Genomic DNA, 21,315 nt, shown 5'->3' on the forward strand with positions numbered 1-21,315 from the left:
TTTAAAAAAAAAATTACAAATGCAAATAAAAAGGCACAGTTATAATAAGGAAAGCAATACAATTTTATTTTTATGGAGTGGCTGTCTACAGAAAATCTCAGAGTAGCTCTTGTTCATCTTCCCAATTTCCCAAGGCCATGCACCTCATCTTCAGGCTTTACCTGGAAAACACAGATCTACTTTGCTCTTTAAGTAGAGCGCTTAGAACAAGTGTAAATTGTGGACAGAACTTTCAGCTAAGTTCGCGCAGTGGGACTTGACTGTCATGAAAATACTGGAACCAGAACGAAAATAAGATGCTCTTCTCTTCCCTGAATTTACGTCAAGTATTACTGAATACGTTTCATACTAGCAGTATCAAGGAAGAAATATCATAATACGAAATTAACTTCCTGTGTGTTTCTACAGCCTTGTGTAAATTGAGGCCTCGGTTAAATCGATATATTTTGCTGCATTTGTTTTTTTTTACTCATCCTACTGAATTTATCCTGTTTGCTCTTTAAAGTACTTACTGAGGCTCTGTCATGTGCCAGGCACTGGGAACACAGGGACTAAGGAGACAAGACCCCTCTCCTCAGCCTGCTCATAATCTACCGCAGAGCTCAGACCACAGTGGAACATTCAGATAATTACACTGCAATAAACGTAAAACAGAGGTGCACCCAAAGGCTACATTTACCTGTTTAAAAAATACGAAAGCCAATAACATGAAAAGGCTACAAGTTAAAGACTGTGCTGGGAAATTAAACAGTGGAATGGGAATTCTTACTTTAAAAGATAATCTTGAATGGATTTGTGCCCAGGCTCTTTCCATTGTGCATGTTCTTGAGGTTCCCAGTAAAATTCTCTTAATCCTAATTCAGTGTCTGTGGCAGAGAAAAGGAAGTGGGATAATGTGAGTATTTGATTTCGGTGATGAAATATTTTAATGGACACTAATTACCACTTTATTTTGTAATTATCCATGCATGGAATGGCTGGCTTTTTGGTTGTGGTTTAAATTAAATAAGCTCGATGTCTCAATGAGTAGCTTTTAGCGACAGATATCACCAAAATGCCCTTCTTGGTCAAAAGACAAAGGCCTCCGTTGTGGTAGACAATAGTTTTATTTTGTACCATTATTGATTCTTGTACAATAATAAGAGTGTGGTGAGAGAGGGAGAGTACAATACTGAGAGACAGGAAGAGGAAGAAGGCTGAAGCTGAAATTGGATAAAATAGTGGATCCCAGCTTTGCCATATGTTGGAGTCACCCAAGGATCTTTAAATAATACTGATTTCTGGCTCCCACCCCCTGGACATTATGATTTAATTCTTGGGGTGAAGGTAGGGGGCTGGGGTGGGAGTGGCCTGGCACTGTGATTTTTAAAGGCTTCCTAGATGATCCTAATGCCTCAAAGTTTAGGAACCTTTGCACTAGGCACTGACGACTTTTACTTCTCAGCAGAAGCTTTCTGAGCTTTAGGGACTCCTCAGAGATATGCCAGGGCCTAAATGCATCAACCCAAAGCTGGGTTAGCAACTTTTATGTATCTGTCCACATTTACCAATTCACTGTCGAAGTGTCGTGTTTGATTGTATCACCATGGCCAAGTCAAGAGTTAAATTGTGTTTATGTCCCTAAGAACTATTTTTCATGATGGTCTAATATGAGAATGTTTGGGGCTCCAAAGGAGAATGCTGGATTTCTAAAAAATACCAGAATATCTTCTTGTGTTTAAAACCAAGGTATTTTAAATGTGTTCTGAATTTGACAGCTTATAAATTGTAATTGTTTACAGTCATGTTTAACACTGGTAGCACTAGCCATCTGAAATATATGAAGCAAATCTCTTCTTTGATATGGGAAGATGTTAAGTGAAAAAAACATTTTTTTTGGTAAAAATATATACATTTATCTCTGTGTGGATATGCACAAACAGATGTCTGGAAAGCTGTTAACCAAAATATCAGTAGACATTATCTATGGGAGTAAAGTTTGAGTGATTTTTATTTTGTACCCTGATTTTTCTGAAGTTTTTTTTACCATGCATGTTAATTAGTTTATTAATCAGAGAAGGTAGTAAAGCTGTTACCGTATTGGAGGGAATGCATGTGTACTTATAGCAGCATTTAAAACTATTCCTTGATGTTACACATGCCAGGCAATTTAAGATGCAATACCTTTAAATGGCTCTTTCTGATTTGATTTCTAGGCATTAGGTGAGCTCTGTGAAACCAAGTTTGGGAAGACACATCCTGTGTGCAATTTGGTAAGGGGCTTTAGGCTTGCATATTTTCAGTGAGCATGTGGTAACTCAGAAGGTGTTCCTTAGGTAACATTATCCAAATAACTTCTCTTGAAAGGACATTTTAAATTTTCCTTTAGCTGTAGATAGTACGTCTGTTAAATTGTTGTGGCATACCCTGTTTCTTGGAATGAATGTGTTTATTTTTCTTTTGTGATTTTTTTTTTTTATAAGATGTGTACAATTAGAATAACAAGTTCTATGGGGAAAATTTGCTTGAGTTCTTTGGTAGTATGAAAATACTTGTTTGAACTTCATCAAAGAATATTTAGAAACATAAAATTTTTGTTTTAATACTTTGTAAAAATATAGAGTTAGATTTTCCTCTGAGGTGAGGAAATACCAGCAGGCATTGTAATACATTTATGTGCCTTGTGTTTTCAAGTAAACATTAGCCATTGGGCTGGCGTTTAAGAACCGGCTGAACAGATTGCTGTTAAGAACTCAGTTCACTAAATTTTTACCTCTCTTGCCTTTTTAGCAACTCTATTTGCCTTTTTCATTTTTTGCATAGGTTGCTTCTTTGCCGTTGTGGTTGCCTAAATCCTTAAGTCCTGGCTCAGGGCGGGAGCTGCAGAGACTGTCTTATTTGGGAGCTTTCTTTAGCTTCTCTGTCTTTGCAGAAGATGATGTAAGTACAGTGGCCGTTTGCACTTTGCTCTTCTTATGTGCAGATTCCTTCCCAAGCGTACATTATATGTTGATTGGATTTCCTCCTTCTCTTTCCAGGCTAAAGTGGTTGAAAAATATTTCTCAGGGCCTGCCATTACCCTGGAAAACACTCGTGTGGTTAGCCAATCACTGCAGCATTACTTGGAGTTGGGAAGGGTAGGTGTTCAGAAAACGAATCCAAAGAATAAAAGATAAGCTATATAAAATAACCTGTGTCTTGAATAATAACTACAGCAGCAGTGATATGCTGCCCTGTGTGTGTACCATCACTGGGGTGTAGTCCTGGCATTCTCTCTCCAGCTTATCCTCAGGCATTTAAATTGTAGGGGTGAATGAGCTCTGTTGGTTTGCACACACCCCTCACTGATTTGCTTGTCCCAAACATAGATTAGTATGCCCTCAGTTCTGAAACGTAAAAGCTGAGAAATTACAGGTTTGGGTAATGTAATTTTGATCACGGAAAGGAAATAACAAAGGCCATCTTATTAAACTCTAACTACTTGCCTCCTCTACTCCTACTCCGTGTTCTGCCCTAACATGCTTTTGTGCTAATTATCTTGACATGGTTGAATATGAGCATTTCTCATGTTCCCCTGGTAGTCAGCTTCTCCAGGAATGAGTGAAAGTGGGAGAGGGAGAAGGTGGGAAGGAAGCTAGCTGTTTTTGAAGTTGGAAAGAATTCACGTTTAAAATGAAGTTTTGTGTTTTTTTTTTCCTTTTTTTCTTTAAATAAATTTCAGCAAGAACTTTTCAAGATTCTGCATAGTATTTTGTTAAACGGCGAGACCCGCGAGGCCGCTCTCAGTTACATGGCAGCTGTCGTCAATGCCAATATGAAGAAAGCACAGATGCAGGTAGGATTCCTAAGGACCACTTGTATTTATTCTTTAATTTCATTCATTCAATTCATGTTTATCTAATACCTACCTGACATAGTCCTGAAAATCAGGATATAGGGATAAACAAGGTAAGCTCCCTGCTTTTGTGGAGTTTGTGTTCTAGTGGGGCAAGATGGAGAATAAATGATAGACATATAAATACATTTTTCATAATAAAATTTATTAAATAAATAAATGAAGCAAGGCAAAGGGATTGAGAGCAACCGTGGAGTGACCAGAAGGAAAGTATGGGAGTGATTTTTGATTGGGTGGCAGGGAAGGCCTCTCTGAGGAGATGACATTTGATCAGAGACCTGACTGATAAGAAAAGCCAACTCTTGCAAGGTGAGAAAAAAGCATTTTATACACGTGTAAGGGCCTAAGGTGGGAATGAGCTAGGTTTAGTGGAAGCCCAGCACGCAGGCCTTTGTGGCTGGAGGATAGTTTACAAGAAAAACAATGGCAGGTCATGGGACCAGAAGGGATGGGCAGGGGTTCCATCAGGTTGGGATTATGTTGTGAGGATGTTATTTTATTCTAACTAATGGGAAGCCCTTGGAAGATTCTTCAGCAAGGAAGCCGCAAAGTCGGCTGTGTGGAAAATGAACTAAGCAGAGGGAAGGGACAGGAGCAAACTCAAGGAGGCCAGTTACAAAGTTACGAGTGCATTAGTCCCAGTGAGAGAGACTGATGGCTTGGACCGCTTTGCTGGAGTAAACCACTTGCCATCGAGTTGATTCCAACTCATAGTGACCCCCCATGTGTGTTATAGCAGAACTGCTCTGTAAGATTTTCAGTGGCTGGTTTTTCTAAGGTAGATCACCAGGCCTTTTTTCCAAAACACCTCTGGGTGGACTTGAACCTCTAACCTTTCAGTTAGCAGCCAAGTGCATTAACCATTTATGCCATCTAGGGATTCCTCTGCTGAAGTAGAAAAGTTAAAAGGACATCGTTCCTATATATACTAGTAAATAATAAATGAATGATGCAACACTTCCACTCAAAAGCAAAAAAAAAAAAAAAAAGCATAGGGAAGTGGTTAAGAGCGTGGACCTGCCATCAGACCATTTGAATTCCAAATGTGGTTCTACCATTTGCCAACAGTGTGACTTTAGACAGTAACTTGTCTGTGCCTCTGTTTCCTCATCTGTTAAATGGGGGTGGTAATATTACCTAACTCATGGAGTTACTACATGTAAAGCTGTTAAATTAGTGCCTAGCACGTAGTGAACACTCAGTTGATGCTTATAATAGTATTATAATTGCTATTCTATTATTAATGCAGGACTCTGACTAATGCTGTAGCTGCAGAAACTATTAGTCAAGTGGTGAACTAGTTTTTCTGCCGCTCTTGAGGGGAAATGAAGAAGAGAAAGTAAACCACATTTATTGTGCCTCTACTTGCTGACTTTAGGAGTCTTGGGCAAATCACTTAAATTCTCTGAGCCTTAGTTTCTTCCACTGTAAAGTGGAAATAGCAGTATCAGTGACCTGAAGGATTATTGTGAAGGGCTCAGTAAGAGAATTTTTTGAAATGCCTCACATATAATTGATACTCAACAAATAGCAGTCATTAGGATGATGATGGTGACGAGGCGTGCGTCCTCACTCACTGAAGATATGATCATGTTTGAGTGCTCTGTCAGCTTTCATATGAAATTGTACCAGAATAATTGTATTCAAATCAGTATTTTAAAGGCTTCTTTTTTTTTTTTTTATATTTCACAGACAGATGATAGATTGGTATCTACAGATGGATTTATGCTGAATTTCCTTTGGGTACTGCAGCAACTAAGTACAAAGATCAAGTTAGAGACAGTTGATCCCACGTATATATTCCACCCAAGGTGTAGGATTGCTCTTCCAAATGATGAGACACGAGTGAACGCAACTATGGAAGACGTGAACGACTGGCTGACTGAACTCTGTGAGTGATGCATCTGTTATTAGGTCATTGAAACACTGCCCTTTCATTTGGATGCTGGTGATTCCTTACGCACTGTTACTACATCTCCTTAAAACGAATTTAGGACACAAAGATACACAACAAAAGTTAATACAGTTAAAAAGATCTTGTTTGGATTGGCCCGAAACAAATAGATATGTAGAACAAATGGAAAGAGACACAGTGTTCTGAGTTTTAAAGAAAAGATATGATAAGGATAATACCCATGAATTGATTATTATATAGATTTTGTATATACCAACTAAAATTCTCATAAAATGGTTCCTAGATTTTGATGAATGGATGGTATAAAAATATAAATATTTTGGTGGTGTTATGATCGGTGATTTTTTTCTCTCCATATTATAGAACATGTTATTTAGTGACAGACATCAAAACTATGTGGTCTTTATTTTTTTTTAATATTATGAAAATTATTTATGGATTAGGATAGAGATTTCATGCTTACCTTGCAGTGACAGGACCATGATCAGATGGACAGAAAATACTTAAGCTACGATAGTATTTAAATGTAAGAACTAAGAACTAAGTAATATAAGAACTAAGTATCTGACAATAAAACCAGAATTTGATATCATTTAAATAAGTGACTATTGGCTTGATCTTGGAGCCATACGTCATATTCTAGAACACTCAAAGGGTTAAACTTTTTTTTTTTTTTTTTAAATGTAACAAGAAAATTTGAGAAGATGAAAGGATTTGACCCAGCTCTGAAGGGGAGAGAAATTTATAATGATTTGAGAAGTGGAGCATATTATCAAAGACAGTATGCATTTGTTTTGATATGTAAACACATCTTTTATGGAGTGAGTCTAAATAAAATAAAAGAATGGGGGAAAATATGAGTCACATACTTGGTAAAAGCATGCCATTCAAAATATAGAACTGCTATAAATGTGTAGGGTCACTATGAATCGGAATCAACTCAACGGCAGTGGTGGATTTATAAATGTATAAGGCCAAAACTAAATTCTACCAAGAGAATTGACACAGTTTTCTTTTGCTTGGGAAAAATTATAAATAGTATATGTCATATGAAAAAAATACACTTGTAGGAGAAAAAATATATACCCATAGGAATTAAATACAAATTCAAAGAAATTCCAGTTGTCACTGTATTTCTATAAATTAATCAAAAACAGAATGATAAAATAGACTGTAATCTTACGAAGAAATAGTTGGCAGTTAATTTATTTAATCTGTCTAAAATGAGTTCTGGTGATTTAGAACAAAAATTGTCATACTGTCATTCTCAATAATTCTACCTTGCAGAATATATCCCCAAAGCCGAGGGGAGTGGGGAGACAAAAAGTACAAAAAAGTAATTTTTGTACTTGGATGCTCCCAGCAGTACTATTTATAATAGTGAAAATTTTGAAACGACAAACTTGCCCAACAGTAGAGAAATAGTTATAGAATCTATAGTGCATTAACATAATCTAATACTATTTAGAGATTTAAAGTGACGTTTGTGTACTGTGTTGAAAAATGGAAATTGTAATATGGCATTGAGAAGACACGTCACCAAACACTGTTGATGTTCATCTGTGTGAGCATTTAAACAGATGGGGGAGAATACCTGGTGATTCAGTGGAGCTCACAGGAATTCTAGTTCTCTTAAAACGGTACTTAAATTTATAATTTTCAAAAAAGTATCCTTAAGCTCCTTGAAAATTCAGATGTAATTTTCTATTCTCTATTATGCCTTTTCTCTAATTTAGTCTGGAAATAGATTTTATTTAGGAGATTGTTATTTTTCCTAGATGGCGATCAGCCTCCATTTTCTGAGCCGAAATTCCCTACGGAATGCTTCTTTCTCACCCTGCACGCCCACCACCTCTCTATTCTTCCGAGTTGCCGTCGCTATATCCGCAGACTCCGGGCCATCAGAGAGCTCAACAGGTACGTGCAATGATTCCCCATCCTGGATCGCCTGAGTTACCACATGTTCTCATGAGCAAGCAGTTCCATGGTGACATTAGATTTGACTCTAAGAATTAGATATGTTGCAGTGCACCGTCTGCCTCTACCGCCAAGTCCACGTTCCTCAATTGGCCAGAGTTCCCTACCTGATGAAGTGACCGCAACCTTGATTTCCTAGCATTCTGAACCCTTGGTATTCCTCCCTGTATATGGTTACTGTAGAATTCCATTAACTTTTTCCATTGGGCAAGACATTGCCAGGAGACACTTTAAAGGACCCCTGGGTACCAGACATACCTCTCCCCTCCCTGAACTGTGAGACAGTAACCCTCACCAACATGTAACTCCCTTTTCTGCCTGTTGTCCTGTGGCATAAGGAGTTCAGTATGGCCAGGCAGTGGCCTCAGTTTCCAAATCATTGGCACCATTGTTGAGTTTCTTAATCTAAGTATTTTTTCCCGTGTACCAGCACCTCCGAACAAACAAAAGTTACAGAAACCGAAAGGAAAGATGTTTTGAACAGGGTATCTGGCGTAATAATAGAGTGGTCACTTCCATCATTTGGTTCAAGACCCGTGTAGTCTGGCTATGAGAGAAATTGTGTCATATCTCGATCTTCAACACCCTGTAATTTGGCATTCCCAACCTCACAAGTTACTGTCTCCTGGACTATCCTTTGAAGCCAATCATGTTTGGGTGATGCTGTAAAATCATTGACTCCTGAACCCATTACCTCCCTTCTCTCTGTCTCTTTTTATCATTGTAAAAAGTAGAGAAAATACAATATTTGCCAATTCCAGCATTTTTCATGTGTACAATTCAGTGACACCAATTCCATCAATCATGTTGTGCAGCCATCACTGGTGTACAATGCCAAATTTTCCATCACTGTAATAAAAAAAAAAAAAACCCTTTTGCTGTAACGTAAATCCCTTGAACAAGCTCAACATTGACTACAACACTAAGATGGCGAATAATGCATTTAATGAATCTATAAATGGTATCGCTGGCAGAAGCATGGTAGTCAGGCAAGGAAATCCACATCTAGAATCAATGCTCAGTCTACTGAGGACAAATTATCCCCTCCAGGATGGAAGCTGTCCAGTGTTTGTCTGACTCTTAGGTACCTCCTTCAGTGGCAGTCCTTTGACAAGCATTCACATGAGGCATAAAATTCTTATTCTCTGGGCCTATTCTCACAGCACATTTATCTTCCCCAGTTTTTCTCATTTAAAATGTCTGATCATCTGGTTAAATTGTTAGCTACTGCCATGGATTATTGTAAATTTGCACATCAGGCCATCTCTCCTGACCAAAACAGTCCACTGACAGCTGAAACTAGCCCAGCATTAAGAGCCACCGATAAATGTTTGCTTCTCTAGTTAGTTTTAGGAAACTGCCCTTGAGATCACGGGATCAGGGTAAGGGAGGGTTGGCAGTGCTGTTAGGATTTACCAGAGCTCTATCCCATATGTACTTTTGTTTTTTGCCTGGCACAGCTGAGCTTTGTCTCATCCAGTCAGACACTTTCAGTTCAGAGAGAGCTCAGGTTGCTTGTTCACCTGATGCCCACTGGTTAGTCTTCAGTTACTACTAACACTCAGTTACTACTAGGACCCACTAATAAACCAAACACTGTTTCTGAATAGAGAATAGTTACTTGTCAGCCCAGCATGGGTTTACTAGAAAACCCTAGGGGCCTCTACTGTGAATCTTATCAAGGATAACCACAGGCACCCGATTAACAACAAGTGCTTAAAGCACTATTGGATCCCTTGGATCATAAAGACCAAGTGACAGAGCTGCTTGCATTAGAGATGGGATCAGCTTGAGAACCTTCTGTTGTTATAAACCTTACTAAAAGCTGAACAGTGAATAAGGAAGAATGAAGAATTGATTCCTTTAAGTTTGGTTTTGGTGGAGAATACTGAATATGTCATGGACTGCCAGAAGAACGAACAAAGCTATCTTGGAAGAAGTGCAGCCAGAACGCTCCTTAGAAGTGAGGTTGGCAAGACTTGGTCTCATGTACTTTGGATGTGTTATCAGAAGGGACAAGTCCCTGGAGAAGGACATCGTGCTTGGTGAGCTAGAGAGTCAGCGAAAAAAGAGAAAGAATCTAAACGGAATAGATTGTTGACACAGTGGCTGCAACAATGGGCTCAAACATAGCAATGATAACAAGAATGGCACAGGACCTGGCACTGTTTCGTTATGTTGTCGCTATGAGTCAGAACTGACTCAGCTGCACCTAACAACAACAAAAGCTGTCGACCTTGTGAATTACTCAGGAAATGGGTTAAAGTAGCACACCCAAATTTAGAATCTGTTACCTCCAAAATACTGAGTCTGAACAAGTTTTGTGCTTCTTGTTTAATGATACAGTATGCTAGGGATATCAACTATTGTTTTTCTTTGGATGGAATTCCAGGCTACTGAACCCTCAAACTTTTGAGGTGAAAGTTATCTGAATTTGCATGTGATTTATCTCTCAATCTGTGATTTACATTTATCTTACCCAGACAAGAAGGATAGCTACTACTTCTTACTTAACAGACCCTGTCAGCAAGGTACCATCAATAGGAATCAGGCCTTATGTCCTGCAACCTCCGCAAAGTCAATTATGGCACAGAGCCAGGGAGATTTTGACAAAATCTCAAAACAAGACTGAAGCTGTATTGCAGATGCTACTAGGTGAAAGCAAATTGCTTCTGGTGTTCCATGGGGATAGAGAAAAACACATTTGTTAGCTCAGTGTTTGTATACCAGGTGCCAGAAGCTGTGTTGTTTGCCTGAACAAAATGACCACATTTGGAACAGCCATGCAATTTAGAATCAGTACTGATTAATTTATTGTCATTGTTCAAGACTCATCTATCTTATGTATCATTCAAACAGGATGGTTAAGTAGGAGTGCAATGGGAACCACCCACCCTGCATCTTTCAAGTCCACAGTTCCTCCAGGGATGCGTTATTGTTTTGGTTTGATTTGGTTTACTATTGGTGCAGTGGTTAAGCACTTGACTGCTGACGGAAAGGTCGGTAGTTCAGATCCACCCAGTGGCTCTATGGGAGAGAAGTCCTAGCAACCTGCTCCTGTAAAGATAACAGTTTAGGAAACCTATGGGGCAATTCGGTTCTGTCCTGTAGGGTCACTATGAGTCAGAATCACCTTATGGCAATGGGTTACATGTTTACAAATTTTATTGCTTGCCACTCATTTTTACATTTCAGACCTTCCTTTCTTTAGCTCACCATAATATTATGAAATTCCTCCATATTTTTCTATGCATGTGTTCAGCTTGAGTAGACATTGCCAAATAATTTTCTAGTTTATTCTCTCCATCCATAGGATATGATGAGCTCTTATTGTTCCACACCTTCTCCCACCACTTAGTGGTTTCTGTCTTTTCTTTAGCCATTTTGATGGATATATAGGGACTTTCGTGACTTGATATGTATTTTCCTGATGACTAATTAAGTTGAGTACCTTTTCATTTGTTTTTCAGCCAATTGTATATCTTCTTTTGTGAAGTACCTGTTCCAGTCTTTTGCCCATTTCTCTTTTGGGTTGTCTGCTATTTTCTTATTATTTTGTAGGCAATTCTTATATATTTTAGGTTAAGGTCTTTTGGCTATAAGTAGACTCTTTTGATAAAGCAGACGATCTTAACATTGACATAGTTCATGTCACCAGTCTTTTCCTTTTTAATTCCTGCTTTACATTCTATTTAAGATATATTTATCTACCTCTACATTATAACGATATTTTCCTGTTATCTTCTAGAAGTTTTATGGTCGTACTTTTATTGAAAACCTTTTTAGGTCTACAGTCAACCTGGATTTGATTTTTGTATGTGGTATGCAGTAAGAGACAAGATGTGTTAAGGTTATCCAGTTAACCTAGTCCCATTTACTGAGATCATACTTTTCCTACAGCAGTGGCACCTTCATTGTAAATCAACTGACTGTGTGTGGGACTGTTTCTGAAATACATCATGTTCCACTGCATACTTACTTATCCATCTTTAGCCCATTCCACATTGTCTTCCTTATGAAACTTTGTAATAGGGTCTGAGAATTGGTAATGAAAAATTTTTTAACTTTGTTCTTTAAGACTATCTTTGTTCTTCTTGGTATATCCCTCCATTATTTATGTCTTCTTTAATTTCTCTCAGTAATGTTTTGAAATTTTCTGTGTACAAGTTTTGCATACCCCCAGGTATTTTCATAAGTGCATTATGCTAATTTTTTACAGCAACATGCAAAAGAAATTGGCATAGTGGCACTTAGAAAAATATCCCTCAGGGGGAAGATGAGGTTGGCAAGCAAACATAGAAGGCACGTATAATTTGCGTAAAAAGTATGGTAATCATTTTTTCTGTAAATGATGACAGTTGTCTTTGTTTCTTTACTATCCTTTACTTCTTTTTTTCATTCCTTAGTGCACTGGTCACAAATTCTAGTACAATGTTGAATAAAAATTATCTTCTTATGTTGAGTTACTAATGTTCCATCCTCTAATGCTAAGGGGGTCTTCACTGCTTTCAAACTAGCCCAGTCAAAGAACTGCTCCCAGAGGCCCATTTTCTTGAGGTCCAGTTACTTGTAGCCTCTTCTGGTGGCAATAACTGTATTGATCATTATATTCATTTCCTATTGTTGCTTAACAAATTACCACAAACTTAGTGATGTAAAACAACATAAATTATTATCTTACAGTTCCGGAGATCAAAAGTTCTAAATCAAAGTTGTGTTTCTTCGGGAGGCTCTAGGAGAAAACCTGTTTTCTTGCCTTTTCCAGTCTCTAGCAATTGCCTATATTCCTTGGCTTATGGCCCCTTCCTCTGTCTTCAAAGCCAGCCCCTAGCTTCTTAAATCTCATTCTCTGTCTCTCTGACTTCTGTTTGTGTCGTCATATCTCCTTCTCTTGCTTGGACTCTCCTGACTTCTCTTTTCTTTAAAAGCACTGTTGTGATTACATTGGGCCTACCTAGATAATCAAGATTCTTACTTGATCATACCTGCAAAGTCCCTTTTGCCATGGAAGGTAACATGTTCACAAAAAACTCAAAACCAAACCCTTTTTGTCAAGTTGATTCCAACTTATGGCAACCTTATAGGACAGAGTAGAACTGACTCATAGTTTTAGCCTGACAATAGAACATCTGCCACAGCTTTAGCCAAAACCCCACCACCACTGTGCTTGCAGAACCGTGTGGCTGCCCCTTCATGATATTCACTTCTTCCTTCAGCTAGGTCATAAACCTCTAGTCTCTGACACAATGTCATAATAGAAAAGGGTTGAAATGGCGTTAAATGAGCCAGTCTTTATATGCAACGTGTAGAGTGATCAGGGGAGACTTTACCTTGCCCATACATGATATTCGAGCAGACACCTGAAGGAAGCAAAGGAACAAGCCACGAAGATAATCGCAGAGAAGAGCATTCCAAGCAGAGTAAACAACTGAAGAGGAAAACTAATGCCGTTAGTAAAACAGCTTTTTGCTTTGGGTAATTGAGTAGGCGTGGTAACCTTGAGTTTTCATAAGAGACTTCTTTTTCTCCAGAAAAACAAATAAGGGAGCAATGTACTTCCTTTCTGAAAGGATTACTATATTTCATCATATGTAAAGTGCCATTAAGGAGCCCTGATAGCACAGTTAAGTGCTTGGCTGCTGGCGGAAAAGTTGGTGATTTGAACCCACCCAGGGCTCCTCAGAAGAAAGACCTGGTGATCTGCGTCTGTAAAGATTACAGCCTAGAAAACCCTATGGGCCAGTTCCACTCTGTCACATGGGGTTGCTATGAGTTGAAATCACCTTGACAGCACCCAACAGCAAGAAGGTGCCATCAGTTTTAAGACACATCATTTTTTAGGAACCAATAAAAAAATGCTGCCAATTAAACCATAATTGCCAGTGAATTGAAGATACAGCCTGATTTTAAAGATGTGAAAAGGTCGGGAGAAAAATGTGTGTCTTAGAGTCGATCAAATGGTCGAGATGAATAGATAAGCTGGATCTGTGTGTTTTCGGTCATTTAACTGTTAGTCTTTGATTCCAGAACTGTGGAAGATCTGAAAAATAATGAAAGCCAATGGAAAGATTCCCCACTGGCAACTAGACACCGCGAAATGCTGAAACGCTGCAAAACTCAGCTTAAGGTTTGTGTAGTTAATTTGGAATAATTATAGTGCAGCCTCATAATAGTAATTTTCTCACCAGAATATGAATCTTGAGTGAATAGTTCAGCATCCTTATTTTTTCTTTTATTGTTATTCTTCCCCCACCCTCAGGATAAAATAGTACATTTTAAAACTCATTGATACTTTCCATGTATCCATATATAATTATTTGAGTCTCAGGTCAGAATATGCAAATGTAATGGGCTAATGCCAGTCATAACCTGAATTCTTATTAGCTTTGTTATCCTCAGTTTAATATCACTCCCCTCCCTACCTCTTCAAGACTCACCCTTCACCCCTAACACACACACACACACACAGTCACACTCACACTCAGTCACTCACCCACCCACTCACTCACTCCAATATATTCAGCCGTGTATTTTCATATTTGACACAGGGGATTTGTGATCATGAGAAGGCCTGTTTCCTTTGTTCCTCATTCTTCATTTTTAGTTTACAATGATCCATCACATAGAACCTAACTCTAGATGGGAGGATTTCTGGTTATGAGACATTATAGCTAAAAACAAATGCTGACTGAAGTTGTACAAGGAAAGAATAGATAACACATTTAAATTATAAAAGCTGAATGTTAGCTGCTCATGCTTCCTCTTGCTAGTAAGATGGTATGTGGACAGGTTAGCTGACATTGCATTCTGGTACAAATTAAGATCTCAGTTTTATTTACTAATAGTCAAGACCTCCGCAAGGTGTAAGCTTTTGCCCAAGGGCAGCTCTTAAGGGATGAAGCTGGAATTCAGACTCAAATTTGGCTTCCTCCCACTGTCCCTGACTCCCAAAGACTCCCTCCCTGCCAGCCCCCTCCCCCAAGTCAAGTCACTTAAATGTAACAGTAATAAATAACCTTTTCCAGCACTGACTGTGCTAGGCTTTGCACTCAGTGGTTTGTGTGGCATACCTTTTTATTTTTCTCAGACAAGAAAGATCTTGAGACATGACCTGCACCCCGCAGCTAGTTGGAGATGGAGCTCAAGAAGCTCTAGAACCTAGATTTCCCAGCTCCTGGCCCCATTCCCTGCCCAGTAACACTGCAGGTACTTAGCTGTGACTGATCTCTGGGGGATGTGTACCTACTTCTGCAGAAACTGGTACGGTGCAAGGCCTGTGCTGATGCCGGCCTACTTGATGAGAGCTTCCTGAGAAGATGTCTGAATTTCTACGGCCTTCTCATTCAGCTGCTGCTCCGCATCCTGGACCCTGCCTATCCTGAGTGAGTGTGCTCTTTGATCTTGTCCTTACCTCTAGTCTCCTGGGCCCGGTTGTCTTTATTGTCCTGCAAAGTCGATAACTAAAACCAAAACCCATCGTTGATCAAGAATTCCCTTTTCTATTTCCTTAGTACATCTCTATAGACTGAAATGAGTATGTAATTAGTAATAAGTGTTTTCCCTTAATGTCAGCACCTGGTATTTTCATTTTGACAAAGTGCTTTTTTAAAGAATTGTTATGAAGTCTTTGATAGAAAAGAAAATCTGTAAATTGGAAGCTGAAAGCTGAAGATCACAGGCTGTTAGGCTCTCCTGAACTTGGGGTGCAGGAAAACACCCAGCTAATTCAGAGAGGGAGCTAATAAGAACAGTGTTGATCTCTTTGTCATCAGCTGGGCATCTCCTCCAGGCAGCCATCATTCTTATGAAGTCTCTGGTTGTTGATGTTGGTGATACTGACCCAACCCTTCTATAGGAGTAGGACATGTTATTTAAAATACATGTGAAGCTGTTTTGTCTCAAGTAGTTTGAGTTACACAAAATGATCAATATGACCTTTTTACCTTCTTCCAATTTTATTTATTGTATTAACCTTAACAACGTTAAGGAAATCAAGAAAAGGAAAAGCATTTCACATACAATTTCACCACCCTGACATACCCACTGTCTTCATTATTCTTTGTTCATTTCTGGTTGTGGCTGCTTTGCCTCTGTGTAATTTCCATGTAGTTACAGCCTGAGATTTCTTTCCCAGGTAGAATACTTATTTGTAAGGAAGGGTAATATTCCCTGTGGTTTGATGTGCCAGGATTAACTTTCGCTTTGTAAAATTGTGTTTTTATTTTTCTTCTTTGACAGTGTAACACTGCCTTTAAATTCAGATGTCCCCAAGGTATTTGCAGCATTGCCTGAGTTTTATGTAGAAGATGTTGCTGAATTTTTATTTTTTATTGTACAGTAAGTACCTTTAAAATATTACATAATTGTTCTAATGTGTTTTTATGTATGATGTGTACATGATATTAGGAACTACATTACAAGCCTTCATTTTATGCCTGACATTTTATGTAATTGCTTAACTGAATGCTGCCTCCAGAATGGAAAAATAAACCCAGTTGTGGCAACAGGCCAATTCCAATAATGTCTTGAAGACAGCAGCAGAATTATTGTTGATAATAATGTACTCTGTGAAAATTGAATTGAATTTCTAATAGTTGAGTATGTGTTTCTGAGAAACAGAAGGTGCGGGCAGTTTATAAATATCTGAGTGAACACCCAAAAGCCAGAAATAATCCACATCTATATTGTGTCCCAAAATTTTTCTGAATTTTCTACCAAAATTAGAGAAAGCTTACAAAGAGATGGTTTGAGTTTTAAAGCCTCTATTTCCAGGTTTTTTTTTTTTTTTTTTTAGAGCAATTAACTCCGTCAAATATTTTCTTAAAAGACTTTTTGGTAGTGAAGATCTTTAGTGAAATTTATCTGACTTAGTCATAGCTTTGGTTTATTTATACTGGTAATAAGTTAATATATTATACTACAGCCAATATAAGCATTAGATTTTGAATCAGCCTAGTTATAAAGTAAGTAATCAATTCAGACTCAAGTCTTAAAGGAAATTCAGTATCTTTGCCCCTGAACCCATTCTTGTGTTCACCTCCTCTCTTAATGACATCAGCGTTCACCCAAGTTCAGTCTCTCAGAGATTTCTTCTCTTCTCCCCTCTCTTCAGATACTCTCCTCAGGTGCTTTATGAGCCCTGCACTCAGGATATTGTGATGTTCCTTGTTGTGATGTTGTGCAACCAGAACTATATCCGAAATCCGTACCTGGTGGCCAAACTGGTAGAAGTCATGTTTATGACCAATCCTGCCGTTCAGCCACGAACCCAGAAGTTTTTTGAAATGATTGAGAACCACCCTCTCTCCACCAAGTTGTTGGTACCATCCCTGATGAAGTTTTATACAGGTGGGTTGCTGTGTATACAAGTGACACATGGCAGGCAAAGTTAGGCGAGGCTGTCTATAGACGCGGAATGAAGTTACTCTAAACCTGTTACCTAATATCCTGACATCTACTTTGACATCCACTTTAATATAACCTACTAACCCACTACCAGTAGCACTTGTTCTGTTGGGTTTTTCCCCCTGAGTAGTGGAAATATCACTAGTCTCTTATGATTCATCAGTGTCCTTCGAAAGTCGGATGGTATCATTGAGATCCAGTTGGTTTCAGTGGCACAAGTTGGTATTTTTATCTGAGTGAAATTATCTGGTTCATTTTAGCTTTGAGCCTACAGCATTAGTTCTAACAAGAGTTTCCAAAGTGTGGGTAAAACAGGGAGCACATGTTAAAAATGCTCATTTTCAGACCCCACTCAAACCAGTGAAACCAGGATCTCTTGGAGACTCTGAAAGTGTTTACTCATTCACTTGCTCAGCGTGTGTTTATTGAGTGCCTACTATTTGCCAGGCACTGTTCTAGGTCCTAGGTTAATTTGTGAACAAAACTGAGAGCTCTGTTAGAAGCCTTCCTTTTGTGGTTGGGTTGAATTCCAAATTTGATTTTTAATTTAGCTTTTGAACTACAAATGTGTTTTCGTAAAGCTGCTTACCTGTGAGACCTATTAACCTGTCCTCTAGCAAAGGCACGTGATTATACTAACGGAACGTGTTGCTGCTGGTTTGTGTATCCCTCAAGGAAGGGAAGTGTGTCTTGTCTGCTTTCTTCTCTTGAACCTAGCGTGTTCTGGGCACTCAGTAAATGTCAATGGCAGTTAGTAGAGCGTACTCACCATATATTACCGGCACTCTTGTAAGAAGCCCTGGGCTGCCTGGAAGACAGTCCCTCACTGTTCACAGGAGCAGCTGCTGCATTGAGGATTCCTACTACTGCTCGTTTTGATCCGGTGCTGTCATTCCTCTCTTCTCTTCTGAGGATCCCAATGATTTGTCTCCCTGCTTTCCCCTTTGCACTATTATTCTGTGGCATCTAATAAGAGTTTCAAGAAGCCCTGGTGGCGCAATGGTTAAGCGCCCAGCTGCTAACTGAGAGGTTGATGGTTCGAACCCATCAGCCAGTCCTCGAGAGAAAGGACCTGGCTACCTGCTCCCTGAAAGATTACACCCTAGGGGAAGAACAACTCAGAAAAGGAGGGTGAGAATGGTCGCACAACTCGAAGAATGTAATCAGTGTCACTGAACTGTACATGTAGAAACAGTTGAATTGGTGTGTTTTACTGTGTATATTCTCAATAACAACAACAAAAGATTATAGCCTGGGAAACCCTATGGGGCAATTCTACTCTGTCCTGTAAGGTGGGTATGAGTCAGAACTGACTCGACAGCACAGAGCAACAGCTAGAGTTTCTGCCCTTCCTCAGCCTGCCCATATCTTCTTAAACCTGAAGCAGATCCACAGCCCTTTGAAGTGTTGGTAGCATCTTCAGTTTAGCAACAGCAGAGAGCGCTTCGAGGCAAAAGACCCCTGTTTGTCTCTCCAGGCCTTGTCTTTCATCCCTTAGCCCTGGTAGGGGCGGGCCATGGGTCACAGCTTTACAAATGACGCATCACACATGTCAGGACAGGACTTAGCACAGTATCTTGCACAAATCAGACTTAGTTATGCTGAAGATAATTCATTTCTTAAAATAACAGTGAGGTACCATTTTTCACCTATCAAATTTGTCTTTTAAGTGCTGACATAATAGTTGCAGAGAAATAAACTAACCTGCAAAAACCGATTTAATCTGTTCTATGGCCAGTGTACAAAATTAGCACTGTAAAACTTTCATGAGAAGAATTGATAAAGCTTTTCTGGCAGTCCACGATGAAAGCCTTAAAAAATGTTTATATCAGCCAAAGTTTAGTTAAGAGAGCAGAAACATACCTATTATTTTGAGATGGAGAATTTAATATAGGGAACTGGTCAAGTAAATATCAGAAGACTGAAAAGGCAAAAACAGAACACTGGGGTAACACAGATTATAGCTATAGGAAGCAGCTGTCGTCTGTCCGAGGGCTGCTGGACAAAGAGAAAAGTCTGGGGTTGTTAGAACCTAGCAGCTCAAATGAAGGCTTCCCAGAGCTGGGACCCTGACCTCTGAGGAAGCAACTGTGGTGGCTGGTGCTGGTGTCTCTGAGGGGGTGCGAGGGTGCTAGTTCTGTGAGTGCAGAACAAAGCTGGAAACGAGCCAACTGCTACCACCAGGATGAAGAGCCATTGCTGACAGGAACAGCAAACAGACTGATGAACCAAGTCCTTTCTCCTCCAGTTTTCCAGTTCCTCTGCTGTGCCCTTTTGGAAAACCTAACGGAGTGTCAGCTGGCGAAGGAAAAATGTGGTTTGCAGAGTCCAGCCCCAGCATCACAAAACAGGATAAAGGGCAGGTTTGGAGCTGAGAGACAATAGCTAAATAACCAGAAAATCCTTTTACATATAAATTTAATTTCTACGAATTTGTCCTAGGGAAGTAATTATAAATACATGTAAAGGTTTATCTGTAATGATATTCACTGTAGCATTGTTTACAATACATTGTAGTGAAAATATTACAAACAACCTATACTTACACCAATTAGGGATAAGTTAAATATATTACAGTCTATCTATACACTGGGCCTAGGTGAACCATGAAAAATAATGTTGGGTTATGTTCATTAAGTGGGTAAGGAACAAAAAAAAATGTTTACATGCCAAGTAATGAAACAGTATGTAAAGCACACGTTTAGTTGAAAAACATATGGAAGGATATGTACCAAAATATGAATAGTTAGTTGGTTATTTTCAAATGGTAGCATTATGGATAGCTTTTTTTTTTTAACTTAACCTGAACTTTTTAATTTTTCTACAAGAAGCATGTATTATTAGTGTGAATATATGTGTGTATATATGTGTGTGTGTGTGTGTATATATATATATATATATATATATATATAAATGAATTTTGTACCCAGTTAATGACTCAGGGCCGTCATTGTGGCTTTGGCATTAAGTGTGTGTGCATGTGTGCTGACATGCACGCATGTACGGAGGAACAGAAACAGGGCCAGGCCTCTTGCCTGGTGGAGCGCCACTGGGTGGGTGCTGTTCTCCGTTTCCTCTTTGCCATGGAACAGTGCGCCCTCTGGCCCTGGATAGATGATACTTGTACTAATAATAGCCACCACTTATTGAGCGCTTACTAATCCTTTCACTTAATCCTCACAGCAGTCCTAAAAATGGGTGCTATAAATATCTCCATTTTACAAATTAGGAAACTGAAGCTTAGAGAGGTCAGGAAGCTTGCTGAAGGTCAGCAGCCGGTGAGTGGCAGACTAGCAGCCTCAGCAGTTGGGCTTTAGCACAGGTGCTCCTGATTGCTGTGCTGTTCTTCCTACAGCTAACAACAGGCTAGAGAGGACCCGGCCCAGAACTGTGTGTGGAAAAGGGGAACTGACCAGATAGTCCCAAGGCCCTTGGAAGAACTAAGGGGGGCTAGGAATTGGCCAGAACTAAAAAGGGCCCCCTGCTGTGGGATTTCACAGGTGCTCCCCCAAGTGTCCATGAGCCGCATGTCTAAGACCCACTGGTCTAGGCCCTGAGTTCTGAACATGTCTGACTCTTAGAGCCATAGGCGCGTGAATTAGAGTCACTACGGGTAAGACAGAGGTACATGGAGCAACCTCTCTCTTACACACCATAGCGATAGTATTCTAGCATAGAGAATGCTGAAGCTCAAATTTTAGTTTCAAAAATAGTTTCAATATAAAAATTATTTATATCACAGCAGCCAGTTCCTTAATGAACAGCTCCCAGTAGTGCTTGGGGCTACTTACAGCTTGGAAGAACGGTGATAACCTAGACTTGTTTTGTCAAGACTGCTCTCTTTACTAAAACTGATCTAAATCAGGAAGGCCAGCATTCGCAGAAGTGGCTTCAATCACTAATTCAACAAATATTTGTGAAGCACCTATTGTGTGTTAACGCTGTTTTCAATGCAAGGCACAGTGATGAAGATGTCAAAATCCCTGCCTTGCTGAATCAGACATTCTAGTTGGTAGACAGATGCTGAACAAATACTTAAGATACTTCTAGACTGTGGGTTCGGGAGGAGGGCATGGATCTCTTTTTTTTTTTTTTAATTTTTATTGCGCTTTAAGTGAAAGTTTACGAATCAAGTCAGTCTCTC

The 21,315-nt window shown here is 39.3% G+C and overlaps 1 protein-coding gene across 4 annotated transcripts in view; it reads left to right on the top strand.

The window, feature by feature from the left end:
- UBE4B (ubiquitination factor E4B) overlaps positions 1–21,315 on the top strand; it is a 158,407-nt gene that overhangs the window by 112,730 nt on the left and 24,362 nt on the right. For all 4 annotated transcript variants that reach the window (XM_064281259.1, XM_064281258.1, XM_064281257.1 and 1 more), the window contains 10 exons: positions 2,196–2,252; positions 2,803–2,919; positions 3,018–3,116; positions 3,701–3,814; positions 5,567–5,765; positions 7,568–7,706; positions 13,794–13,893; positions 15,021–15,148; positions 16,005–16,103; positions 16,879–17,114. In XM_064281259.1, coding sequence (XP_064137329.1) covers positions 2,196–2,252; positions 2,803–2,919; positions 3,018–3,116; positions 3,701–3,814; positions 5,567–5,765; positions 7,568–7,706; positions 13,794–13,893; positions 15,021–15,148; positions 16,005–16,103; positions 16,879–17,114 — 1,288 coding nt within the window. The remainder of the gene's footprint in view (positions 1–2,195; positions 2,253–2,802; positions 2,920–3,017; positions 3,117–3,700; positions 3,815–5,566; positions 5,766–7,567; positions 7,707–13,793; positions 13,894–15,020; positions 15,149–16,004; positions 16,104–16,878; positions 17,115–21,315) is intronic.

This window comes from Loxodonta africana, chromosome 3 (genome assembly GCF_030014295.1).
Source record: "Loxodonta africana isolate mLoxAfr1 chromosome 3, mLoxAfr1.hap2, whole genome shotgun sequence".
Lineage (NCBI taxonomy): Eukaryota > Metazoa > Chordata > Mammalia > Proboscidea > Elephantidae > Loxodonta > Loxodonta africana.